General features: G+C 46.6%; 1 protein-coding gene across 2 annotated transcripts in view; it reads right to left on the reverse strand.

The window, feature by feature from the left end:
* Nucleotides 1-15,573: 15,573 nt before the first annotated feature.
* Nucleotides 15,574-26,677, reverse strand: part of GLB1 (galactosidase beta 1) — a 90,342-nt gene continuing 79,238 nt past the window's right edge. For both annotated transcript variants that reach the window (XM_027088352.1, XM_027088354.1), the window contains one exon: nucleotides 15,574-16,146. In XM_027088352.1, coding sequence (XP_026944153.1) covers nucleotides 15,904-16,146 — 243 coding nt within the window. In that variant the 3' untranslated portion in view covers nucleotides 15,574-15,903. The remainder of the gene's footprint in view (nucleotides 16,147-26,677) is intronic.

Here is a 26,677-nt window from a genome sequence, read left to right on the forward strand (position 1 = left end):
AAGGTGGGTTTAACAATAAGTTTTCAGACATTAGACCCACCCTTTTCTTGTGGCAATATGCCTCGCTTCTGGGGAACACAGGCTAGGTGTAATTTCTTTAAGAACAAAAGAAGCAGGTTTGCTTTGGAGGTGATGTAAATGTTTTGGAACTAGATAGAGGTGATGGCTGCACAGCATTGTGAATGTACTAAATGCTACTGAATTGCACATTTTTAAATGATTAGTTTTTTTTTTTTTTTTTTTTTTTTGCGGTACGTGGGCCTTTCACTGTTGTGGCCTCTCCCGCTGCGGAGCACAGGCTCCGGACGCGCAGGCCCAGCGGCCATGGCCCACGGGCCCAGCCGCTCCGCGGCACGTGGGATCCTCCCGGACCGGGGCACGAACTCATGTCCCCCGCATCGGCAGGCGGACTCTCAACCACTGCGCCACCAGGGAAGCCTTAAATGATTAGTTTTATAGTATGTGAATTTTACCTCAACAACAACAACAAAAAGAATAATAAGAAATAGCCCTGTCAGGATCTGTCCCGTAGTTGGTACTCAAATTCTATTAAATAGATGTGTTACCTGCTTCCCATGAGAAGGAAGAATACAGGGTGATGGCAAAAGGTCTTCAGATCTTTAGGTATGTTATTCCTAAGAAACTCTCATAACACTTTGGGACATTTGATGCAATTAATTCCTATTTGTTGAGAGTCTGTTTTGTGCCAAACCGGATGCTAGGTAATGGATAGAATATAGGATAAAGGAGTGAGCTCTGTATGTATGGAATTTATAATCTGAGAAGGGAAAACACAAGCACAAGATCGACTACAGTGCAAGCAGGACAGATAGGATAACAAAGTCACAAACAAAATGCTTCAGGACCCCAAATGAAGGAGAAATCGATTCAATGTCAAATTTTATAATACAAGTAGCTTTTGAAGTCGGCTTTATAAGAAGAGCATGATTTGGATGAATGGAAGGGAGGAAGGACATTCTATGCTGATGAAATCATACATGAAAAGGCAGGTGTGGTGTCAAGAGCACACTGTGTGGTCAGGTAGTGGTGAGGAGGTTTTCGTAGTTAAAGTGAACGTTGCAGGTGAGGGAGAGGAGCAAAGTAGGAAAAGATGAGACAAAAGAAAAATTATAGACCTAAGAGGCAGCAGTTTTGAGCTCCTGAGCCAGTGGCCATCCTGCATTGGGCTGGAGGAGACTGTTAGTGGGTGCTGTGGGATGCCATCCACACACCTCATGCAGGACGGAGGGCCGCTCACTGCACCATCTACCAGGAGGCCGGACATCTGGGGCTCTCAGCTGGTCTCCTTTCAGGACTGTCCTTCCTGGGCCAGCTCATATCCAGCGCCTGGATACTGAGGAGAAAGAAACACTTGCCCCCTTGCTTTAATTTGGGACAACGCTGATAGGCCATTACAACTGCAGAGCTCCCCATAAGATTAGCTGGGGCCTCTGCTGCAGCTACATTGTGGACCAACTTTTCCTACTGCCCACTCCTGCTTCCTTCATGCCCTTACAGGTGTTGTTCCCAAGAGGACTCCTCATTAAAACTCCTGTATGCTAATCTCAGGGTTTCAGAGTCTGTTTCCAGGAACTCAGGTCTAAAATGGGGACTTCTGGATCAGCACCTAATATAAATGGAAATTGACCCCATTTCCACTGTGGGAAAATGAGGAAGCACTGAGTTTGCATCAGGGCTGTCCATTCATTGCCTTCTGGCCCTCATTTGACTCTTGGTTCATGCAATTCCATTAGTCAACCTCACCTTTGCTGCCATAATTTGCCTGCCTTAAGCCCTGAGGCATTGTCCCTACACTCTGTTTCTATTATAGTCATAGGCCAACTCTACCCTTGGCCGTATTGTGGCCACCTGACGTCCTGTGTTCTGTACCGGTCAGTGGCTTCCTGCACTCAAAGGAACCAGACACAAGCTCCACCCATTTCTGTGATCACAATACTTTACTCCTGAATGGCCATCATCAAAAAGTCTACAAATAATAAATGCTGAAGGGAATTCCCTGGAGGTCCAGTGGTTAGGACTCCATGCTTTCACTGCCAAGGGCCTGGGTTCAATTCCTGGTCAAGGAACTAAGATCCCACAAGCCACGTGGTCCAGCCAACAGCAACAACAACAACAAATCAAAAACAAAAAAAAAATGCTAGGGAGGTCGTGGAGAAAAGGGAACCCTCCTACACTGTTGGTGGGAATGTAAATTGGTGCAGCCACTATGGAAAATAGTATGGAGGTTCTTTGAAAAACTAAAAACAGAGCTACCATATGATCCAGCAATCCCACTCCTGAGCATCTATCTGGAGAAAACTCTAACTCAAAAAGACACATGCAGCCCAATGTTCACAGCAGCACTATTTACAATAGCCAAGACATGGAAGCAACCTAAGTGTCCATCAACAGATGAATGGATAAAGAAGGTGTGGTACATATGTACAATGGAATATTAATCAGCCACCAAAAAAAAAAAAAAAAAAAAGAAAGAATGCCATCGGCAGCAACATGGATGGACCTAGAGATTATCTTATTAAGTGAAGTAGGTCAGACAGAGAAAGACAAATATCATATGATATCACTTACACGTGGAATCTAAAAAAAATGATACAAATGAACTTATTTATAAAACAGAAATAGACTCACAGACATAGAAGACAAACTTACGTTTACCAAAGAGGAAGGGTGGAAGGGATAAATTAGGAGCTTGGGATCAAAATATACACACTACTATATATAAAATAGATAACCAACAAGGACCTACTCTGTAGCACAGGGAACTATGTTCAATACCTTGTAATAACCTATAATGGAAAAGAATCAGAACAAGTATAGATACATATATGTATAACTGAATCACTTTGCTGTACACCAGAAACCAGGACAACATTGTAAACCAACTAATTTCAATAAAAATAAAATACTTCACTCCTTAAAAGCTTATAATGGCTCCAAATTCCCCTTTCAGTATACCAGAACTCCACCAACTGTTTTCACATATTGAAACTCATTTCAGCCTCTTCTTAAAGTAGATAAGGTTGGTTTTATTATCCCCAAGCAACTGAGTTCAGGGGAAACAATATTCTAATAATGAATTAGACAAACCCTACCAACAATAATCATCACCTCACTGCTTAGTGAAATGCCTAGCGCAGAGCAGCTGTTCAATTATTTTTTCGTGAATGAGTGAGTTTCCTTATCTCTTAATTAAGTACTCTATGCTGGCAATTCAAGTTTCTATTTCACTACACAAAGGTCACCAGTCCTCTCTCCAAAATCCCCATTATGTTTCTAATAAAACTTTGTGTGACAGAGCTCAAAGGTTGATTGAATTGCCTCCTAGTTCCAAAAATTGTGGTCCTTGGGTCAAAAATGACTTCATTAAGACTTCTGGTATGAACAGAGCTGCAGAAGTCTGCATTTTCATCTTCTCTGGGAAATTGTAAAATAACAGCAAGAAGAAAGAATGAAAAAACCCACGAACTCCATTTTCAATCAAACTTGGAGAGAGAGATACTTTTCAGACTCCAAAATATATGAAAGGTCTGCTAAAAGCAGCCGACGTCAGGCGCAAATTGTGGGGAAAGGTGAAGAGAAGGGTGGGGAGAGGGTGCAGCAGTGACGGACCTCACAAAGCACTGAAAGAATCCACTTCCCAAAGGGAGGGGCACACCTCCAGGAGAAAGGCTTCAGTCAGAAGCCCTCCGAGTCCCAGTTCGGTTCAGAAGAGCAGACGAGGCAGATTTGTTAAATTTCAGATTTGCAGGAGGCAATCTCTCTCTGAGGCAGTAGAAGAGAGTCATTGGGTTGTGAAAACAGCTTGCCTCCTGGAAAATTACCAACACCCTGCCCCAAACACACACACAGACACACACAAATACAAATATAATCATATTTAACAATTCAAAGATAGGGTTTTCCTGGTGGCGCAGTGGTTAAGAATCCGCCGGCCAATGAAGGGGACACAGGTTCAAGGCCTGGTCCGGGAAGATCCCACATGCCGCGGAGTAACTCAGTCTGTGCGCCACAACTACTGAGCCTGTACTCAAGAGCCCGCAAGCCACAAATACTGAGCCCACGTGCCACAACTACTGAAGCCTGCGCTCCGCAACAAGAGAAGCCACAACGATGAGAAGCTCAACCCAAAACAGCTCAAAATAAAAACAAACAATAAACTAATCAATTGAAAAAAAAACAATTCAAAGATAGACACTAAGAAAAATAATATTGACTATAACCAGGATAGGAATATGACAGAAGTATAGGAATATAATATTTTGTTATCATGATCAAATATATTTATCTCAGTTCAAAATGCTTAACAGGGCACTCTTGAGGTATTTTGGCTAAAAGCAAAAGACGACAAGAATGCCTGCTATCATCACTGCTACACGCCCTCGTGCTGGAGATACTAGTTCCTTGCTGTAAGTGGAATAAACTAGAGCTATAAAAACTGGAAAAGAGGGACATTCTACAAAGTATCTGACCAGTACCTCTCAAAACTGTGAACATCAGCAAAAACAAGGAAAGTCTGAGAAACTGTCCCAGGAGGAGCCTGAGGAGACATGACAATTAAATGTAGTTAGTTGTGGAACAGAAAAGGACATTAGCTAAAAACTAAGGTCATCTGAATAAAATGTGGACATTAGTTGATAATAATGCATCAATATTGGTTCATCAAGTATAACAAATGCATCATGCTAAGGTAAGATATTAGTAATAGGGGAAATGGAATATATAGGAACTCTCTGTACTTTCTTCATAATTTTATTTTTTTTCCTCTTCCAGTTTTATTGATGTATAATTGGCATATAGCACTGTATAAGTTTAAGGTGTACAGCATAATGATTTGACTTATATACATCATGAAATGATCATCACGTAAGTTTAGTGAACATCCATCATCTCATATAGATATGAAATAAAAGAAAAAGAAAAAATGTCACCAAAGATATTACATAATTATTGGATATATTTCCCACCCTGTACATTTCATACCTGTTACTCATTTATTTTGTAACTAGAAAGATGTACCTCTTAAACTCCCTCACCTATGTTACTCATCCGCCACCCACTCCCTTCTGATACCCACCTGTTTGCTCTCTGTATCTATGACTGTTTCTGTTTTTCTTTTTACGTTTGTTCATTTATTTTGTTTTTTAGATTCCACATATAAGTGATAACATACAGTATTTGTCCTTCTATGTCTGACTTATTTCACTTAGCATAATGCCTTCTAGCTTCATCCATGTTGTCACAAATGACAAGATTTCATTCTTTTTTGTGGCTGAGTAATATCACATTATATATATATAATACGTATATACCACGTCTTCTAAAAAAGAATGCTTATATATATATAACTGAATCACTTTGCTGTACACCTGAAACGAACAATATCAACTATACTTCAATTAAAAAAATAAAGATGGCATCTTAAATCAAAGGAGGGACACAATGAATTGTTTATTTAAGGAGGAGACCAAAATGGACCATCATCTGGGAAAAAAATGAAGCTTGATTCATACCTCACACCATACATGGTTAAATTACAAATAGATAAAATATTTAAATGTAAAAGTTGGAGCAATCAAAGTTCTAAATGGAAACATGGGAAAATTTCTTCAGAATTTTGGCACAGGCAAGAACATTCTCAAAATTCAGAAGCCATAAAAGAAATGAGTAATAAATTCATCTATGTGAATACAAAAATATGCATGACAAAACATCACCAAAAGAAAAATCAGAAGACAAATGACAAACTGCAGAAAATATGTATACATGACTGAACCATTTTTCTGATGATTAAATGGCACATGGATGTTTATTACATTATTCTTAGTACTCTTCTGTATGGTTAAAACATTTAATAATAAAAATTAATTAATGTATATCCATATTATGGAATATGCCATTAAAAAGAATCATGTCCAGCTATAAACTTACTACCATTCAGAAATGTTCATGATGTATATATTAAGTGCTCCTATTTTTTTGTTGTTGTTTTTGGCTGCATGGCTTGCGGGATGGAACCTGCGCCCCGGCAGGGATAGCTTTGAGTCCTAACCACTAACTACTGGACCACCAGGGAATTCCCTTAAGTGCATTTTAAAAACCTGGAAAGATAAACCTCAAACTTCAACCCCAAACTATTAGTCATTTAAAATGTTTCCAGATTTATTGAGATATTATTGATGTTAGACATTTTTATAGAGGGAAGAATTATGCTTTATAATTTCAGGGCTGGGCTCCCCTGGTGGCACAGTGGTTGGGGGTCCGCCTGACAATGCAGGGGACGCGGGTTCGTGCCAGGTCCGGGAGGATCCCACATGCCGCGGAGTGGCTGGGCCCGTGAGCCATGGCCGCTGAGCCTGTGCGTCCAGAGCCTGTGCTCCGCGGCGGGAGAGGCCACAACAGTGAGAGGCCTGCGTACCGCCAAAAAAACAAACAAAAAACCCCAAACCTATTCTTTGTAAAAAAAAAAAAAAAAAGATGGTTGGATACAAAAGCCACTTTGGAAAATAGCTTGACAATTCTTTGTAAAGTTGAATGTATACGTACCCTGTGATCCAGGAATTCTAGTCCAAGGTATTTACTCAATACAAATGAAGACTTCAGTTCTTAAAAGACTTGTTCAAGAATGTTCACCACATCATACTTGATGGTGAAAGACTGAATGCTTTCCCCTTAAGATCAGGAACAAGACAAGGATGTCTGCTCTCGCCATTTCTATCATAGTGGAGGCTCTGGTCAGGAAAAAATAAAAAAGGCAAGAAAAAGAAATAAAATGCATCCAGATTCAGATTGGAAAGGAACAAGTAAAACTACATCTCTCTGCAGACAATATGATCTTTTATGTGGAAAATTCTAAGGAATCCATAAGGAACACTCTTAGAGCTAATAAATGAGTTCAGCAGATTACAGGGTACAAGATCAATATAAAGAAATCAGTTATATTTCTATTCAAATTTAATCTCATCCAGAAACCCTCACGGACACACCCAGAATAATGTTTAACCAAATGTCTGTGGCTTAGCCAAGTTGACACATAAAATTAACCATTACAAGTTGGCTGCATTGGCTTGATTTCACAGGGGCTCTGGGGCATGAATTGTTTCATAGAATTAAGCCCATTTTGAGGCAAAGAGTATGGCCTTTTGTATTCTCATGTTAGTGAGGCATCTTCCTAATTAAGCCAGGAGTAGTTCTCTGGGGTAAAGAACAACCAGGGCTTCCCTGGTGGCGCAGTGGTTGAGGGTCCACCTGCCGATGCAGGGGACGCGGGTTCGTGCCCCAGTCCGGGAGGATCCCACGTGCTGCGGAGCGGCTGGGCCCATGGGCCATAGCCGCTGAGCCTGCGCGTCTGGAGCCTGTGCTCCGCAACGGGAGAGGCCACAACAGTGAGAGGCCCGCATACTGCAAAAAAACAAACAAACAAACAAACAAAAAAAACAAAAAAAAAGAACAACCAATGCTCACAGCAGGTAAAGGAGGGGTGCAGCAGTGGGCAAAGGCTTCTGGGTAGGGTACCAACAGGCTCCAATACAGAGGCAACCTCAAAATTCCTGTATAGGGATGGAGGAGCAGAGAGAGAGAGAGAAACAAATCTTTATAAACAAATAGGAAACCTCCCATTCAAAATGAGCCTGCAATCCAACACTCCTTAGTCCAAGGAAGAAATATAATTCTACAACAATGAACAAGATCAACAATCCAAACGAGCTCACTTGAGATGAACTCAATATAATAAAGTAGAGGAGGAAATACTTCTAAATAAATATGCTGATCCATTCTGAGGAAGTAATAACACCTACTAACAAAGAACAAACGATTCTAAAACATTTACCGGCACCAGATAGGGCTGATCCTACCCAAAGGTGTTAGGAGAGATGTATGTGGGTGTCAACACTAAACTTCCATCTAGAACTGAACTTAACTTCTGTTTTGAGACCCCAGTTCCTCCAAAAGGCGGAGACTTAATCTTAGTCAATTCAGCATTTAACCCACCCCCCTTCCTTCAGTGGCATTCAGTGTCAACAGTTTTGGGAAAGGGACTCTGGTCTTTGTCATCTGTTGCTGTCAGCACCTGCTGAAATGCACCTCATCCTGTCTGGGCCTCAACCATCAACCCATGAACTGACCTCCTGAGTTGATCCACTGATCCTTTGGCATTCCTCTTGCAACACTGGAAATGCTCCATTTTCTCCTTTATTCCTCTGTGGCCTCAGAAGACTTAGCAGGGATTTCTGGAGGCTTTGCTACTTCATGCTGCTCTGGCTGGCATGAGACCATCCTTCTGCTCTCCACTGCATGTCTTGCTCATAGGAACCCTTGAAGGGGCCTTGGTCCACGTGCAGACACCCATGCCATGCTGCCTCCACACTTGAGCCATGATGGGGAGCTCAGGGATCTTGCTTCCTCCCCGCAAAGCCCCATTTGCTCAGATCTCAAAACTTTGGTGGGGCTTCTCTTGTGGTTTCCAACTCCAAGGGCTTGGCCATGGGAGGTGGCCATGCCAGAACCCTTCCCAGGGATGCTCCCTGGCATCTGACTTGGCTTTCCTTTTGACTCCTCTCTCTTAGTGCATGGAAGCCTTCTCAGGGGCCCTTCCTAAGAAACTGGACCTGAAGGAGAAAGGTGAGAATGTGTCATTTCAGGAATACAGATGGGACATGTGTAATTTTTAAGTTATTAGAAACTCAGAGGTGGGAGTGGACAGAGAAGAGAAGCGAAGATAAACAAGGATGGCCAAGGAATATGGAGCATGGTAGAATGTCTTGTAAAAACTGGAGTGTCTGATATTCAGTACTATCAAGCTTATGCTGTTGCTCTGTAGACTGTCCCTCACCCACATCTCTTAAAACTTCTGTAAAGTTCTAAAGATGAAAGGCCCAATGTGGGTGAGGTTTTGGTGAAACTCAAGGGACTCAGTTCCACATTTGAGTCAAGATACTGCAAAAGACTGTGTGGGATGATGAGCTCGTTCATGAATTGAACTAATTCAGTGGAAGCACAATGTGTAGCCAGAGGAAACCATGAGAAAGGAAGCTCTCCTGGGGTTCACAGAAATCTTGGGAAGGTTTTAAAGACAAATCTCATCTAAATTTTTTAAAGAGAAGGACACCTCAGCTAGCATCTGTGTTAGACACGGCTAAAGGAACACTGAAAACACATGGACCCACTCCCAGTCTGTGAATGTAGACACAGAAGTATTTTTTCATCCAGGAAGCATTGATTGAGGGCTAGATGTGCTGTACTGGGTACCAAGGATACAAGAATGAAAGTCACATGGTACTTGTCATGAAGGCTCTCGGGTCAGCAGTAAACAAATAACAATATTATGAGCTAAGTCCCACAGAAGGAGATGTAACCTGAGCAAGGATTAACAGTCCCTCCACTAATAATTATCAGGGCAACCTAGCTCTTCCATTTCCTCGTCTGCCCCCAAGGCTCACAGAATGTTTGCCAGCCTGGTCCTAATCCGCAAGTCTGAATTTCTGACACAGTGCCCAGGATATTTACTTATGTGTCCTTTGCCTAATTAAATGATGGAAATTCCTCTTCTTCTGTGATTGTTATTATCATTGGCTATTGCTTCATAAGCATAAGACTACTCTGCAGAAGCTCCATGATAACCATATATTGCAGTTAAGGTGATGGGAGAGTACAGTATTAACAGCAAGTGTCAACAAAACAGGAAATCGCCCATTATCACAAAAACCTTTGGGTGAGATAATTGCCTTAATGTCCATAGTTAGCACGAAAAACAAAAGGCTCTTTTTGGAGGTGGGCATTTGTCCCAAAGAGACAGATGAGATTCTTAGCACATTTAGTGTGAAGATAGATTTTATGAGACATGATGGAGATGGAGGGATTGTGTGGGACATGTTTTCTTCAAGTGTGAGTCGAAAAGAAAAATTCTCCCCTACCATTTTCCATAATAACAGCAATCAAGAAAAGAAAGAAGAAAGAAAGAAAACAAATTATCTAAGTTTCAAGAGTTGAGGAGGAAAATAAGTTCTTGTATTGCAGACTCCTGCAACAGAAGAATTCACCGGACTATGAAACAAGAGCTTTAACCAAAATTTTTAGAAACTGAGACCCGACTGAAATAAAAAGGTGTTTATTTGGGGGTTGTTAGGACTGTAGCCTGGGAGACACAGACTCAAGAAGCACCTGAATTTGTTCCGCCGGACTACAAAATGGGGGAGGCTGATAAAGGCAAAACCCACAAGGTTACCGTCAGTTACTAGAGTTGTTCATCGAGAATTAGAATTGGAGCTAGTGAGAAGTAAGGGTGCTTGTTAAGATTGGTTGGGGTCTGAATATTTCTGGAATTCTCTATTGTCTGTCTAGACGTTGGATCTTTGTAGTTGCTGCTTCCCCCCTGAAGTACCTTCTGTTCTCTTCATTTCTATTCCTTTCTCCTTCTCTTATTCTCCACATGGCTCCACTCCAGGAGGCTTACCCTGACCAATCCCAGCTCCGCAACAGGTCCAGGACTAGATCCGGAATGTTCACAGCACGCTTGTCTTGTCCTTCGAATTGTCTTCCCCACAAACACTGCATCGTCCATTCACACATCTGTGTGCTCCTTGAGGGGCAAGAAATACGTCCTACTCAGTAGCATGGGGTTCAGAGTAAGTACTGAATGAACATTTATTGTATAAATGAAAACACTCCACTCATAGTTAAAGGTGAAGAGCACACCCACCCTAAAAGGGACACGACCTGAACCCCCGGGGAGTCCTCACTGACACTTCTTGGGACACTTCATGACTTCAAAGGCCATGGAAAAGAGGACAGATGATCCAGAACGGCCCAATTACCTAGATAAAAATCCCATTGCTTAGTAAAAATTAAAGCCAAAGTGAAGTAAATTGGACAGAATGCACGTCTTGCTCAGGAATCTAAATCCAAAGATAACAAAGAAGGAAACCAGACTTTAAGCGCAGTATACACTCACATCACCTCACCCTGCCATATACTCTTGCCGGTGGAGGGTCACACAGTGGATTTCTAGTCTATGTTCAGAGTCACAATTCCCCTTTCGTTAATACCTGGTGGGACCCCTAAAGGCCAGTAATCTGCAAAAGAGACAAAAGAATCCAACTCATTAACACGGGCTAAACATACCTACTCTGGAACAAGCACAGTGCTTTGCCAACGGGACCTCGGACCAAGGGTGAAGGGATTCAATTCATGCTCACCGGCTTCTCAGACTTTAGTGGGATGGACGTAAATCCACAAAAAGGACGCTCTAGAATTCCCTCCTGGAACACGCCCTCTCGGAACCTGGCTACTGAAGGCATAGAGAAGGCCATGGATAGAAGCTTTGGTTGACAATCCTAGCTGAGCTCAGCCTTCAGACATCCCAGCCTAAATGCCGTCTGGAGTGAAGGAACCTCGAGACGTTTCCAGGACCCAGCAGAGATCGCAGATGTCATGGAAGAGACAAGCCATCCTGCTGTGCCTGTCCCAATTCCTGATCCATGGAATCATGTACATCACAAAATAGTTTTTTATGCCACTTACGCAAATGTATTGAAGCAGTTTGATGTGTAGCAACAGACCACGACCAGTGTGGCATGCAGTGATGGGAAATGCCCTTTGGATTAGGAATTCAAGGTGTTGGCACCAGAAAGTTGCTTAAGTTTTGAGAACAGGTGAACAGAGGCCTTAAGGAAGTGGAGCACCCCGAGGTCTACACTGAGGTTTCTGAAGTCCACGCTGGATTTCAAGTGTTTTCTGTAGGCACAGGCTGCTCCCAGCAAGGCCAGGCTAGTGCTGGAGGGTCCTGATGGATGAAGCACCTTCACCCTTTCTGTGGAGCCTCGCCCCTCTTTTCTGGTCTGGGTCCATGTTTGATACTAGACTGTCTCCTTGGCTTTGCGTCCTCCAGCCAAGCACGGCGTCCGGTCAGAAGAGCCAAGCTGTTGAACTGAACACAAGGAGCTCCAGGGAAAGGATGGTGTCTCCTGGTGGCTTTTCTTCCCTGCCCATCCCTCAGGTTTCCAGATGATCGGTTACCTGCTTCTGTGGAGGAATGTGGTGGGAAAGAATGCAATTAGCCTTCAGGAAGCCCCTGCTCCATGGCAAGTGCCCTATGAGGCGCTTTTATGATTATTGCCTTTGATGTAAAAACTCCACAAGTGGGGACCCCACATAGGAGGTGAGGAAATGGGGGCTTAATAAGCGAATCACTTCCTTGAGACCACGTCGATGGTGAGTGATGGCGCGGGCGCACGCACCTGCGATTCTGCCCCCAGCCTGTCCTGTTTCACTGGGGCGGGGGTGGGGTGGGACAGTGCTGCTGGCCTGAGGGCTCAGAGGCCTGGGCTTCTGGGCGGTTCCTCACATGTGGAAAACCCCTGGGGGTACAGAGCAGCTGTCTGCTGAGGAATCAGTTGAGAATCTTCCCTGGGCTTTTATAGACAACAGAGGGCTGCAGGGTGTCTAGTTAGCAAAACTCAGGACCCGAAGGCTGAAGGGCAGGGGACAACCTGGGAGGTTCCCTCCTGGGAACGTGCTCAGTCAGACCAAGAGCAGAGGCTGGGCTTAACCCAGAACTGCCTCAGCCTGTATCTGGACACCGACTGGACTTTCCTCACAGCCCACGAGCTACTAGGCCACCCGAGCCGTCTCTTCTGCCACAGACCAGACAGACTCCCTCAGAGCATTGACTGAAAAAGTGATTTCAGGAAATGACTTTTATGCTCATAAGGCAAGAAACAAAGACCACACAAGATCATTTCCTATGTGTGTCATCTGACAGAAGACCTATCGCTTGTTGGGCAAACAATGAAAAAAACCCAAACCCGGATGAACACGAAACAATTTCATTCTGAATAAACTGGATTTGCTGAGAAATAACAATGGACTGACTGAAAGACAAAAAGAGAGTAGCCTGACACAGAGCAGGATAAAGAGACAGAGGGCACAAACTCCAGTGCCACAGCGCTCCACCCAGGGGGACTCTGTCCCTTCTTCATCCCTTCCCTGCCTCAGACAAGATCTTCTGAAATTGTTTAGCAGTTTCTTAAAAAGTTGGACATACATTTATCATGTGACTAAACAATTCTACCCCTAGGTGCCTACCCAAGGGAAAGGAAAACAGTTGACCACACGAAGAGCTGTGCATGGAAGCTCAGGTCAGCATTATTCATAAGAGCCCCGAACTGGAAACAGTCCAAATGCCCATAACCGACACATGGATGTCCATACATGGAAGGCTCCTCAGCAGAAAAAAGGAAGAAATTTCTGATCACGCTACAACATGGGCAAACCTCAAACACATTATGCTGAGGGAAAGGAGTCAGACGCGGAAGACTTCATATTGTGATCCCAGTTCCATGAAATCCTGACAAAAGGCAAAATGACAGTGATGGAAAACAGATTCGCGGTTCCCTGGAGTAGGGTGGAAATGAAGATCTTCTGCACTAGAGAACCTTCTGGGGTGAAAGAAGTGTTCTAAAACTGGATTGTGATGGTGGTTTACACCTGTATAAGTTTAGTAAAACTCATCAAACTGAGTGAATTTTACGGTATGTAAATCACACTTCAATAACTCTGTTCAAAACAAGAGGTTCTGCAGGTTGTGCAGATCGGGGGAACATCTAAGCCAGGGGTACCAAGGAAAAGGCCACGATGTTCACAAGGATGGCTGAAAATATGGTAACGTTCCAGGAACATCAGTGTTATGGTTGGGTTAGCTCAGGCCTGCTCAGAAAGCTTTGACATATTAAAACCAGCTTAAGATACATTTAATATAAAAGGTTTACATAGCAGGCAATAAAGGTGCTGCCCTTATTATTTTCAGAGGTAGCACCCTTCCACAGAGTTAAGAAATCAGGAATGATGGAAGGGGCATTGTATTTTAAGAACAACATTATAGAAGATGAAATGTATGCCCCTGAGAGGCAGTACGGAGAGTTGGATAGGTTTGGGTAGAGTCCAGGGTGGTACCATTGTGTGTATTAAGATTCTGTTTTCCAGAACATGACATCCTGGACAAGGGTGAGAACCCTAAAAGATTCCCTCACATGAACCAGACAAAACACTCTGGCTTTGGACAGAGATAGAACAGATTGGAATCCAACTCCAGCTCTCGCTGACGTTTAAATGTTTTCATCTGTGAAGCGGGTTTACCGCTGCCTATCGTAGGGTGCAGTTCTGAATATTGGATGAGAGAATGGAAGGGAAATGTACGCTCTGACGCGGTGGTTTCACTCCACTGCCTGAGCCTCTGGAGACTCCACGACAGGGAATCTCTGGGAAGGGGACGTGAAATGTACCAATGTACGCAAGGCTTTAAAAGGAACGGTCTCACATCTTCCCAAAGCGTGTCACTAGGCATACTTCTTGAGTATCGTTTTCTAAGTTTTCAGTAACTTAGTAGTGGAAGAAAGAGTGATGCAGTGAGGCTGCGTGTGCAGGTAGCAACCCCTTCACCCTGTGGTCTGCCCAGTATCCAAAGGATGCAGGACATCCAGCAGAAGATGCTATGGAAGACAGTCCTGAGTTAAGTTCTGGTCTGTCTCAACTCATACTTGCCTCTGGCAGTGGCTCAACCAGAGTTTCCAAACTCCCTGTTGAATCCCAGACAGTCATCACTGATGTCTAGGAGACCGAGAAAAACACACTCCCGTAAAAGGTGTTGTAGATGGGCATCAGAAATTTTTCCTTTCTTCCTCCCTTCAAAAAATGTACATCTTCTCTGTACAGGATTTAAAATACAGGTAAGCAAAAAAGAAAAGGTAAACAATCTCTCAAACACCCACCACCCAGATATGCTCATACTGACAATTCTGTTTATGTTGCTGTGGTCCTCTCCTGTGGGAACATGAGCATGTGTCGATATATGACGAATGCAATGTGTGTCTAGACACCAGAGCCAGACAACCGGGGTTCAAACCGTATCTCTACCACTTGTAGACGTGTGACCTGGTAAATCGGGGAAGAGGACAATACGTTCCTCTGAGTCCTTTTCGGGGAGGAGTGGATTAGATATACAGTATGCTCAGAACTGGGCGTAGTGGAGGACAGTGCCCAAGGTCTGAGAGCAGGATGCCCCAGGCAGGACATGCATCTCACACAACGCCTGGTCTCTGCATGTCCACGTGTGTTCACGTGTCTACTGACGTTGAACAGGCCTGGGCTGAATGTGTGCATACATGCAGCTCTTATGTCTAAACACACAAAATGGGATCCAACTTAAGGCAACCTGCTTTTTTAACACCACTTACCATGATCTGCATCACCACTTTAGTGGCTCTGGGGTCTCCTACTGTACAGATGCACCATCCTATCTACGCTCTCCAACTGTCAATCCTTTGCATAATTATTTGGAGTTGTGTTTAAAGGCTCACCTAGTAGATATCACAGAGATTTAAAAGGAAGTCAAATAAAGATCAGAAAAGCAACAGTCCACTAGATCAAAACAAGACTATTTTCTACTCCTTTGAACCAACCTCAAGTTAGTGAAGTGGCTTATTCAGCCCACTCAAGTCTAGTTATGATTTAAATCAGAACCTATAATTTAATACCTGCTCAACATTAAAAACAGTAAGATCATTTGAATACAAATTTTATTTAATAAAAAGACTACATGATTTGTACAAAATAAAAATCGGGAACACCTTGAACGCTTCCATTCCAACTCTGCAAATGCCTCTGTGTGTTGCTGGGCTACCACCCTCACCCTACGTCCACGCAGCCAGACGGGGGTGCGTCAGGCACCGCCAGGCTGTAGGGAAACCTCAGGTGAGAACACACCTAACCTATTTTCCAGTCAAACTCTCCAGTGAATGCTGACCTTCCAAGGGGCATGTGAGGTATGAGCAAGGCTAGAATTCCGAAGGGTCACAGTCCTTATCATCACACATGGTCCAGCCACGAGTCTTAGTGTTGGTCTGCAGGGACACGGCTGTGGGTCTTGGCTGCCCCGAGCACCGGCCTGTCCACGAACTCCACAGTGCACAGTTCTGGGCCACCGTCCCCACAGGGCGCACGCTCTAGCTCCAGCACGATGACGGTGTTTGGGGCCGAGGTCACCAGGATGTGCTGCGGCACGAACAAGGTCATCTGGGGGCCCCGTGCTGGCCAGTAGCGGCCAAGGTTAAAGCCATTAATCCACACCTGACCCTGGAGAGAGAGAAAACCATCAACCCAGCTGCACTGACCACCCTGGGGAGTGCGAGAGCCTTGGTGCGAGGGGGCCAGGGCGGGGAGGCAGGCAGTGTCCCCAGAAAGGAATTCTCCTGCCACAGGTCAGGCCCAGAGCCAGGCCAGGCCAGCGTGGGGTCCAGCATCCTGCTGAGATGTCCAGCCAAGTCGGGCAGGGGCTGGGTGGGAGAAGCCACAAAAGCTGCCCCTGGTACCCACCCTGCTTCAGGAAGAGATGTGTCTGGTCTCTTTGACTGGCTTCAGCACCACACACGTCATCACTGGATGACACTGGATGACAAATCCAAGTTACTGGATTTCGTCCTGGGTCCAGGGCGGGGTAGGGGTCAGGTGCCTGTCGGCACACACCAGCCTCTGCCTGGCACCTCTGTAGGCAGCTGCCTCCCTGCCTCCTCAAGGAGACGAGCTTTCTCTCTTTATTCTCCCCTCCTCCAGGCAGGTGGTGACCTCGCTGCCTCTGTGCACGAGATAAGCACGGGGCCTGCAGCTTGGGACACACAGGTCCTCTAGAAGGATGTGAAGGTCGCGGAGGGAGAGATGGGGGCCGCCCAGGCGGGTGTCTGTGTTCCTGCTGTGTTTTGGCAGTTTTCACACCAGCATCAGAGTGAGAGTGGGGACTTGCTTCAAGGAGCAGAGGGGATCCTACATGCTGCAAAGACGACTTCCGTGAGTAGGAGAAGCTGCTTCCACCACAAAACTGAGAGGGAGGAGAAAGTCCTCAGGAATAGGGACCAGGCGCAGGTGTGTCTGCACAGCCTCTAGGCAGGAGCTAGGATTTGCTCACAGGTGGGACTTAGCAGGTGGATGAATAGATGGCACCTTCTGTTACACAGAAAGAGAGCAAAGGAGGGGAGATCTCACACACACGACAGAGCAAGTGGGGAGAGACAGAATACGTGGGAGAGGATGGGGGAAGGAAGGAAGAAGGAAGGGAGGGAGGGAGAAGTATAAAAATCGCTCCCACGGTGGCCCACATGTATTGGGGGACACCCTGGAGGAGGCCCAGTCCTGGCTGCCACCTGCAGCCCTGACCCAGCTGCAAAGCTACTCAGTTCTCACCTGGTTAACCCCAGGTGTCCCCTCAATGTCAGCTTCCTACCTGGGTTCAAACCTTACTCCTGCCACTTACTGGCTGTGTGACATTGGGCGGGTCCCCACTCTGGTACTCGGGGACAGTGAGGGTGGGAGGAGGCAGCGCCTGGCCCGTGGTCAGCGTGGCGTGGCAGCACCCCTCACACCAGCACAGTGAAAAGACCTTGGCCTCCACAGGTCCACGAAAGGAGGCCAGTGATGGAAAGCCACCTGTCTGTTGGGATAAGTCATTTAGAAAAAGGGTGACAGATTCACAGTTCTCAGAATTATTTTACTCTTGTTTTTACCACGGGATATGCTATCTCGATCCATCCTGAAGGTACACGCAACGACAGCCTCACCAGGTTTTATCAGTTGAAGATCTGGCAGCGCCCTGTTTCCGCAGTATTAGAGAACAGCAGAACTTGACTTTTGCGGTTGAGGGGGAACGATGGGCTCCAAGGGGGAGTGCGAGAGGGCTCGGTGAGCAGCACACAAGGGCTGGCCTGGGCGACAGGGGCTCCACACTGCATCCCAGCCACGGCCATGCTGAGGGTCAGTCCCTTCTAAGATGCTACCCCCTCACATCCCTCGTGCGGCACCGGGCATGTCCACCTGGAAGCTGGGGACCGGGTCCTGAGTCCCCTGTGTCGGTTATTGGGACCTGGGAGCGCAGGGTGGAAATAGGCTCCCCTGGCTCCCTCCAGGGTTAGGGGATGCAACTCACCCGGGCAAAGAGACAGGGTGCAGCGAGCAGGGGCCCTGGGAGCAGAACGCTCCCCGAGCAAGGAGTAACTTGCTTGACACTGGAAGGTGGAAGGGAGCCGGGACACTGCTGGGGGTTTTCACGGTTAAACGAGGAACTGACAGAACCAGGCACCTGTGGGCTCAGCTCACCCTTGGTCCAGGTCCAGCTCATCCTCCTAAACGCTGCCCTGCCAACCAACAGTGCAGTAACTGCACAGACAACAGCCCCAAAGGCCTCCCGTGAGCTTCCCAGGGTACCACTTGCTTCTGGGAGTCCCCACAGAAGCCGACTGGACCAAATCGGGAGGGTGATGAGCGTTTCTGCCTTTGATTGTCTGGTCCTTCTTCCAACTTTCACTTCTCCAGCTACCCCCATGTTTCTGGAAGGTTCAACTCCCACTAGCGAACACTCGTGGTGGCCCCACTTCCCAGACTACTCTGTGACCGAGGGATGTAACCCGCAATTGTCACTCCTAGCTGCACATCAAAGGTGATACAATTTTTCTCCTGATTCTCCTTCATTTGCGCGATCTGTTCTAGTTATTCTTTTTTTTTTTTTGCGGTATACGGTCCTCTCACTGTTGTGGCCTCTCCCGTTGCGGAGCGGGCGCGCAGGCTCAGCGGCCATGGCTCACGGGCCCAGCCGCTCTGTGGCATGTGGGATCCCCCCGGACCGGGGCATGAACCCGCGTCCCCTGCATCGGCAGGCGGACTCTCAACCACGGCGCCACCAGGGAAGCCCTGTTCTAGTTATTCTTTTCTCCAGCAAATTATCACCTGTGGCCTATTTTAAGCCTTCAGCTCCCACGTGGACTCTTTTATTGGCTGTGTGCCACACCGTGTGGGATCTTAGTTCCCTGACCAGGGATCAATTTCGTGCCCTCTGCAGTGAAAGCGTGGAGCCTTAATCACTGGACTGCCAGGGAAGTCCCTGGACTCTGTCTTTTAACTTGCCCAAGTGACTCCAACACGTAGGCATCCTGCCTGGCACCTTCCCCCCAACTTTCCCAAAACCCAGGGTTACACTGTCTTTGGTTTTGGTTAATTCTCCAAAGCTATGAAAGTCTTCAGGACAAACTTCCCCTCTACTCTCAGTCCTTAACAGAATGGACATTCGATGAAGTCTGTGATGGCTTGGTTGCCCTTCCAAGAGAGAGGAATGAAGGATTGGGAAAGCACAGGTCGTGGTACACAGCTCCGAGGCATCGCTGGTCAACGGAACTGTCTGCAGAGATGGAGAGCTCGGCGACGCCAGCTGTGTGCCCTGACAGCGGCTCCTGAGCACCTGCGGTGTGGCTGGTGTAAGGAACTGAACCTTCACTTTGCATTAATTCAAATGTAAGCGTAAAAGAGCCACACGTGGTCAGTGGCTGCCGTGCTGGGCAGCACAGCTGAGCTGAGCGAACGCCGTCACTCCATCATCAGTCCGGTGTCCCCGCTCCTCTCCACCCTCATGGCCAGTCCTCCAGAGCACGTGCCAGGCAGCGCTGACCCAGCTTCCTGCAGCTGCCCCCCCAGGTTGGCCCCCGGACTTCCTCTAACTCTAGATACCAGGCTGCACACAGCAGCCACATAAAAATAAGACAATTTTCACACGTTTCTACTTCTAATCTCCTGAGTGGCCAACAGGCACATCCTCTCACCCTTGCTCCCAGCTCCCCACTTCCCCACTCCGCACGCCAAGCTTGCTCACCTGTGCACCAAGCATCCCCTGCGCCTGCAAGAGTGTCCCTCACACCTGAAGCCTTCAGATCCCTCAAGTCTCCACCCCATCATCACCTCCTCGGAGAGAAGGAGCATGTCATCCCCTCCTCGATTCTGGGCCTTCCATTCCATCACTCACTCTCCCTTTAACTTCTTTCTTCTAGTTACTGTCAGTGTTTGAAATTTTGGTCATTTGTCTCATTACTGGTTTATCAGCTATTTCCAGCAGAGACTCTATGAAGGAAAAGGTTGAGTCTGTCTTGTTCAGAGAGAGCTTCTCAGCACCTAGCAGAGAGACATTCAATATATACCAGTGTTGCCTCAGTAAATAACACTGGAGGATAATTCTGCCTGGGGAGAGACTCAGCCCTACTCAAATATACTTCATGCCCCTCCACTCTCAGCTTAAGAATTTTAGAGAATACTGCTTACTGGAAGAACAATGCAATATTTGCTTTCCCCTTGATTAACACTTTAAAAGAGTCAAACTTAAAAAAAATCGATTTTAAAAAACATATACACTCTGGGACTTCCCTGGTGGCACAGTGGTTAAGAATCCACCTACCAATGTAGAGGACACGGGTTTGAGCCCTGGTCCAGGAAGATCCCACATGCCCCGGAACAACTAAGTCCGTGTGCCACAACTCCTGAGCCTGCGCTCTACAGCCCACAAGCCACAACTACTGAGCCCACGTGCCTAGAGCCCATGCTCCGCAACAAGAGAAGCCACTGCAATGAGAAGCCAGTGCACCGCAATGAAGTGTACCCCTGCTCGCATAACTAGAGAAAGCCGTGCACAGCAACGAAGACCCAACGCAGCCAAAAATAAATGAAATAAATGAACTTATAAAACAAACAAACAAACATATACACTCTGATTTTTTTTTTTTTTTTTTTTGCAGTATGCGGGCCTCTCACTGTTGTGGCCTCTCCCATTGTGGAGCACAGGCTCGGGACGTGCAGGCTCAGCGACCACGGCTCATGGGCCCAGCCACTCCGCGGCATGTGGGATCTTCCCGGACTGGGGCACGAACTCATGTCCCCTGCATCGGTAGGTGGACTCTCAACCACTGAGCCACCAGAGAAGCCCTACACTCTGATTTTTGTTTCTCTTTTAAAAGTAATGCTGAAATTATTGGTGGAGGGGAGAGTAGGCACATGTGATCTAGAAGTAGACACACTCTTTTTTTTTTTTCTTTTGGCCGCTCCATGCAGCTTGTGGGATCCTAGTTCCCCGACCAGGGATCAAATCCATGCCCCCTGCAGTGGACGCACGGAGTCCTAACCACTGGACTGCCAGGGGAGTCCCTAAAAGTAGACATACTCTTAATTAATACAGGGAGCCTCACTGAGGTGGAGCATCTGTAGAGTGAACCCAGTGGCTTCTGGGGGCTTCCTGTGGTTGTCCCAGCCGAAATATCTCCATGACAAAGGCTGACTTTCTCTGACCACGGCTTGACCCCTGGCTGACTCCAGCTCTCTGCTATTATCACCAAGGTGGTAATAGTTCCAATGACGGATAGGAAGTGCCTGACCTACTCTGTGTTGTCAGACAGACATGTGTCTGCTTGTCTGTTTTAAATTCTCTAGATTAATAGAACCCTCTGATAAGAACGCAAAGCAAAAGAGTCAATCCTGGGGCTTCCCTGGTGGCGCAGTGGTTGAGAATCTGCCTGCCAATGCAGGGGACACGGGTGTGAGCCCTGGTCTGGGAGGATCCCACATGCCACGGACCAACCAGGCCCGTGCGCCACAGCTGCTGAGCCTGCGTGTCTGGAGCCTGGGCTCCGCAACAGGGGGCCGCGACAGTGAGAGGCCCGTGCACCGCGATGAAGAATGGCCCCCGCTCACCGCAACTAGAGAAAGCTCTCGCACAGAAACGAAGACCCAACACAGCCAAAAATAAATAAATAAATAAAAGAGTCAATCCTGGTTTAAGTCATAGCTTTAAAGTTTTCAGATGTGGTCAGGAGTTCCTTTAGCAACACCAAACTTGGGTTGAATGTCGACTCTGTCCTACTCTGGAAAAAGATATTTAGACACTTGGAGGACTTAACGTGGAAAAGACAAAGTTTCATTTCTCAAGGTTAGAAGGCTCTCACCACACACAATTCATGAGTATTTATGGTGCTAACTTGGGAGGGAAAAAAAACGGAAAAAAAAGGGTAAAATAGTGAGAGATAAGACATTAAATAAACCTCCATGAAGTACACAGGGGAAAAACAAAATCTCCCCTTCCTTCAGACCCCAAGGGGGTCTGTAGTTGATGCAAATCCTTTGCTTCCTCCTTGGTCTTAAGAGTAAAAATGTTAAAGAACTTTATGGTTTCTCTGTATTTTGGGACGGACCCAGATAGAATCGAAGCCATGAAAACACAGAATATTAGCCTAAAAGATGAGTCACTTCCTCCTCTCAGCAAACCCCAGAGATAAATTCCTTCCTTCTCAACTCCCCCAGAGTGCCACCATTGCTTGATCTTTTTACGGAGCATCTCACCTAACGACAGTCATCATGCGTTCTCACGCGCCTGGAATGAGGCTAGGAACTGGGGAGTGAAAACCAACTCCAGGCAGCCGTATACTATTTGTCACAAAGTCCATGCACTAAAATTTGTAGGAGACCCTCCTTCACTCAGAGCCTATTTACTCCTGTTTACACACAATTCTTACAAGTTTTGTTACTAAATTAATATATATTTGTGCAAAGGAGTCTGATTATGTAGTTTCCAAGTTCACAGGACTTGTGACTAGAAACAACGAATGAGGTGGAAATAGTAGATTTTGTCGGGGGTAAGAACAACTGTAAATCAGGCCAAAACAAGTTGAAAAAAATCATCAAATTCAGAATGAAAGTAGGGTCAAACCTTGCTAAGACTTTACGGCAGACTGCAGAAATAGCCACAATTCTGTGCAGCTTCTCCTATCAGGAGGTAGAGTCTGTTTCTCCATCCCTTGGATGGGGCTGGCCTAGTGACTTGTTTTGGGCAAAGAACATGGAAGAAGTGACATGTGAATTCTGACTTGGGTCTTAAGAAACCTTGCATATCTGCCTTCTTTCTTTGAACCCTGCCAGTCACCATATGAACAAGCCAGGGCTGGCTTGGTGGGTGATGAGAGAGATGTGGACCAATCTCTGTGGCCTCAGCAGACAGCCAGCCAGCCCCCAGGAGGAGGGCCTCCTCCCTGACTAGAAGGCCCTGCCCATCTGAGACCAGCAGAAGAACCACCACCCAGTCTACCAACACTCCAAATCAGGACCTAAATAAATGGTTTTGGTTTGAAACCAGTAAGTTTGGGGTGGTTTGTTAAGCAGCAAAAGCTAACTGATACACAGCTCCACGGCCTCAAGGTACAGTAGCATGCTGCTTTTTAGTAAAGTAAATGATGTCATTGAACCCGATTTAGCAAGAGTAGGATCATCCTCTACTAGTCAGTTCCTCTTTCACTAATCAGTCACCAAATCCCGTTAGGGCTACCTCTGTCGTGTCCGTGCCTCTCTCAGGGTTGTTGTTAAGTCATAGTGAGAGGACACAGGTGAGCACTCAGCACAGTGGCTGGTGTGCAGGGAGTGCTCCATGATGAGTCAGCTGGTATTATTTCCCACAGCTGGGCCCCTCTCCATTCCCCCAACACCCACCACTGCTGCACTAAAGTCCAGCTTCCTTCCTTGTCCTTGGACCACTTCTCCTGCAGAAGAGTAGGTTTCAGGGGAATGAGGAGGAAGGGTCTGTCTTATATGTATCGGGTGGGAGGTGCCTCTGAGGCCTCCGGTAGCTGGTCCACCCTGGTGCTTGGATGTGGTGTTCCCGGTCCTCAAAAGTGGTGAGTTGGAGCTGAAAATTTGGGTGTTACCAGCACATCTGAGGATGACCTCCCACGAAAATGTAAGAAGAGGGCCCAGGATCAAGTCCTGAGAACTGAAACACAGACACAGAAAGAGAAGCCTGAGGAGGAATGAAGATGGGGAGGGAAACCAGAAGTTTGGTCACAGACGTCAGGATACCTTCAAGGGAGGGAGTGGTTACCTATGTCAGACGTTACTTGCCAAGACGTTAAGTGAGAGATGTCTGGGGTGTCACTATGTGCGTGTCGGTGGCCTCGGCGGGGACAGTTTCCGAGGAGTGTGGGAGCAGAGTTCCTCCCCATCATCCTCCGCTCAGAGTCAGTTCTACAGGTTGGGTCCTTTCCTAACAGCCCCAAGCCTGGGACAGGCACCAAAAGCACACCTTTAACTTACATTGTACCCCACCTCCCCATCTGTACAGAATTATCCGTATAGACTCAAGACTGACAGGTCTTCTAGAGTATGGCCATCGGGTCTGGAAACAGAGATGACAATATTCCATTGTACTGAGTGAAGCTTTCCTTTTTGCTGTGTTGCGGGCTTTGGTGGCCAAGAGCAGACAGCTCCTCTTGGATGAACAGGAAGTACTTGAGACTGAACATGCTCAACATAGGGCCTCCGGTCCCCACCTGTGCTGCTCAGTCACCCCTCTCAGAGGCTGACAGCTCCATCCCTCCAGTTGTGTAGGCTCCAAACTCTGGAATCCTGCTTCTGAACAACCAGCTGTAAGCTGGGGGTTCCCACGCACCCCTCCTCAGGTTCAATAGTTTGCTAGAATGGCTCACAGAACACAGAAAAACATTTTACAGATATTTATGGGCTTATTATAAAGGCTACAACTCAGGAATGGCCAGATGGAAAAGATTCATAGGGCAAGGTAGGAGGGTGGCTGAGCTCCCAGCCCTCTCCAGGTGCACCTCCTGTCCAGGTGTACCTCCCACCCAGGTGTACCACCCAGCACTTGAATGTTTTCACCAACCCAGAAGCTCCCCGAATCTTGTTGTTCTAGAGTTTTTATAGAATTCCATCTCCAGTCCCCCATGTTGGCTTTAGAGATTGGGGGTGGGGCTGAAAGTTCCAACCCTCTAATCACATCATCTTTCTGGTGACCAGGCCTCCGGATAGGCCTGGTCACCAGAAAGACCAATTGATTAGAGAGCTGGAAATTTCAAAGGCAAGATGCAAAAAAAGAGTCTCAAAATAGAAGGGATTTCTGTCAGCTCTTTGTTATAAATTCTTTTATTTCGTGATTTTTTTTACATCTTCAAAGAGGGAATGTTTGCCTTTAAAGAATAAAATTGCTTTTTGTCCGTATTCTATGTTGATTCTTAACATTCAAAGCTTAATTCTGGTAGAGGAAAAGCGGGAAGTTATCCCACCCCTCTCATTGCCAGGCTTTGCTAGGCACCCAGATGTACTGCGAGTGGTAAAATAATGCAGGAAGGCTACACAGGATATTCATGTGAGATTATCCACACGCATCTGAAGGAGAGATAAACAGCACACACATCACTGCAGCGGCAGAGCACGACATCTTAGGTCTGGCACATCTGACCCAGCTGGAGCACTGAAGAACAGTGCCTACTGTGGGGAGTTTGCATCAGACGAGAGCTCTGTGCGGACAAAGCGCTGGCCTGTGTCTCTGGGATGGAGCAAAACATGCCTGACCGCTTCCCACTGAAATCCCAGTTGACATTCGGGCATTTAACGAGAAAGCCACATCTGACTTAAGAAAGGCTGAGTAATCAGAAGTGATTTTTTTAATCTCCTGAATCACCCTTATCAGTGACTTCATTCACTCCACCAAGGTAGTTTCTCTACAGCAAGTGAATAGCAAAGTCAAGAGGCTGGGACAGGGGCCTGACAGGGCCTCCCTGCTGGAGATGGATGGAGCGGGGTTAGTGCCTGGAGGCAGAGCCTTGGAAACGGCCCAGGGTTCAGGCAGTCCATCCCCAACGCACCCCCAGATCTGCCAAAGTGCTCATTCTCCCCAAGTCAGAACTCCATGCCCTGTCGGGAGTGGGATCTGTCTGCTCTGCATCTGCTGATCATTCAGAACCTCAGGAGCTGGTCCAGGACTGTCCTTGGCAACAGGGACCACTGCTCGCTGGAAAATAACAGAAAACACACATGCTCTGTCCTATGTATGATACACGTATGTCCTCTGACCTTCAGACCCGTGCAACCCAGGTCCACAAAGCCTGTGGATGGGCCTTTTTGCAGGTGTGTGTGTAAAGCTTTATTGAGTTATAATTCACATATCATACAATTCCCTCATTTCAAGTGTACAATTCAGTGGTTATTAGTTTACTACAGAGCTACGCAACTATCACTCCGAAGAGAAATGCTGCACTCTTTAGTATTTACTCCCCATCTCCCCCCAATACCCCCTTCTCCCTGCTCTAGGCAACCACTGATCTTCCCATATCTAGAGATCTGCCTGTTCTGGACATTTCTTTTTTTCTTTTCTTTTTTTTTTTGGCTGTGTTGTGCGGCATGCAGGATCTTAGTTCTGCGACCAGGGATGGAACCTGTGCCCCCTGCCGTGGAAGCGTGGAGTCCTGACCACTGAACCTCCAGGAAAGTCCCTGTTCTGGACATTTCATATACATGCAATTATACTGTATGTATGGTTTGTGACTAGCTTTTTTCACTGCACATGTTTTCAAGGCTCATCCATGTTGTAACATCAATAAGTATTTTATTTATTTATTTTCATTGCCAAATAATTTTCCATTATGTGAGTAGACCAGATTTTGTTTATGCATTCATTAGCTGATGGGCATTTGGGTTTTTTGACCTTTTGGTTGATTTTGGATAATTTTGGATACTACTGCTGCGAACATTTGTGTACTCATTTTTTTTTTTTTTTTTGCGGTACGCGGGCCTCTCACTGCTGTGGCCTCTCCCGCTGCAGGGCGCAGGCTCCGGACACGCAGGCTCAGCGGCCATGACTCACGGGCCCAGCCGCTCTGCGGCATGTGGGATCTTCCCGGACCGGGGCACGAACCCGTGTCCCCTGCATCGGCAGGCGGACCCTCAACCACTGTGCCACCAGGGAAGCCCTGTGTACTCATTTTTGATCGGACATATAAATTAGATGGGCTTCTGGGGTTCCAAACCC

This window comes from Aethalodelphis obliquidens, unplaced genomic scaffold, assembly GCF_003676395.1.
Source record: "Aethalodelphis obliquidens isolate GAN/ISIS:26980383/991018 unplaced genomic scaffold, ASM367639v1 scaffold62, whole genome shotgun sequence".
In the NCBI taxonomy this organism is placed as follows: Eukaryota; Metazoa; Chordata; class Mammalia; order Artiodactyla; family Delphinidae; genus Aethalodelphis; species Aethalodelphis obliquidens.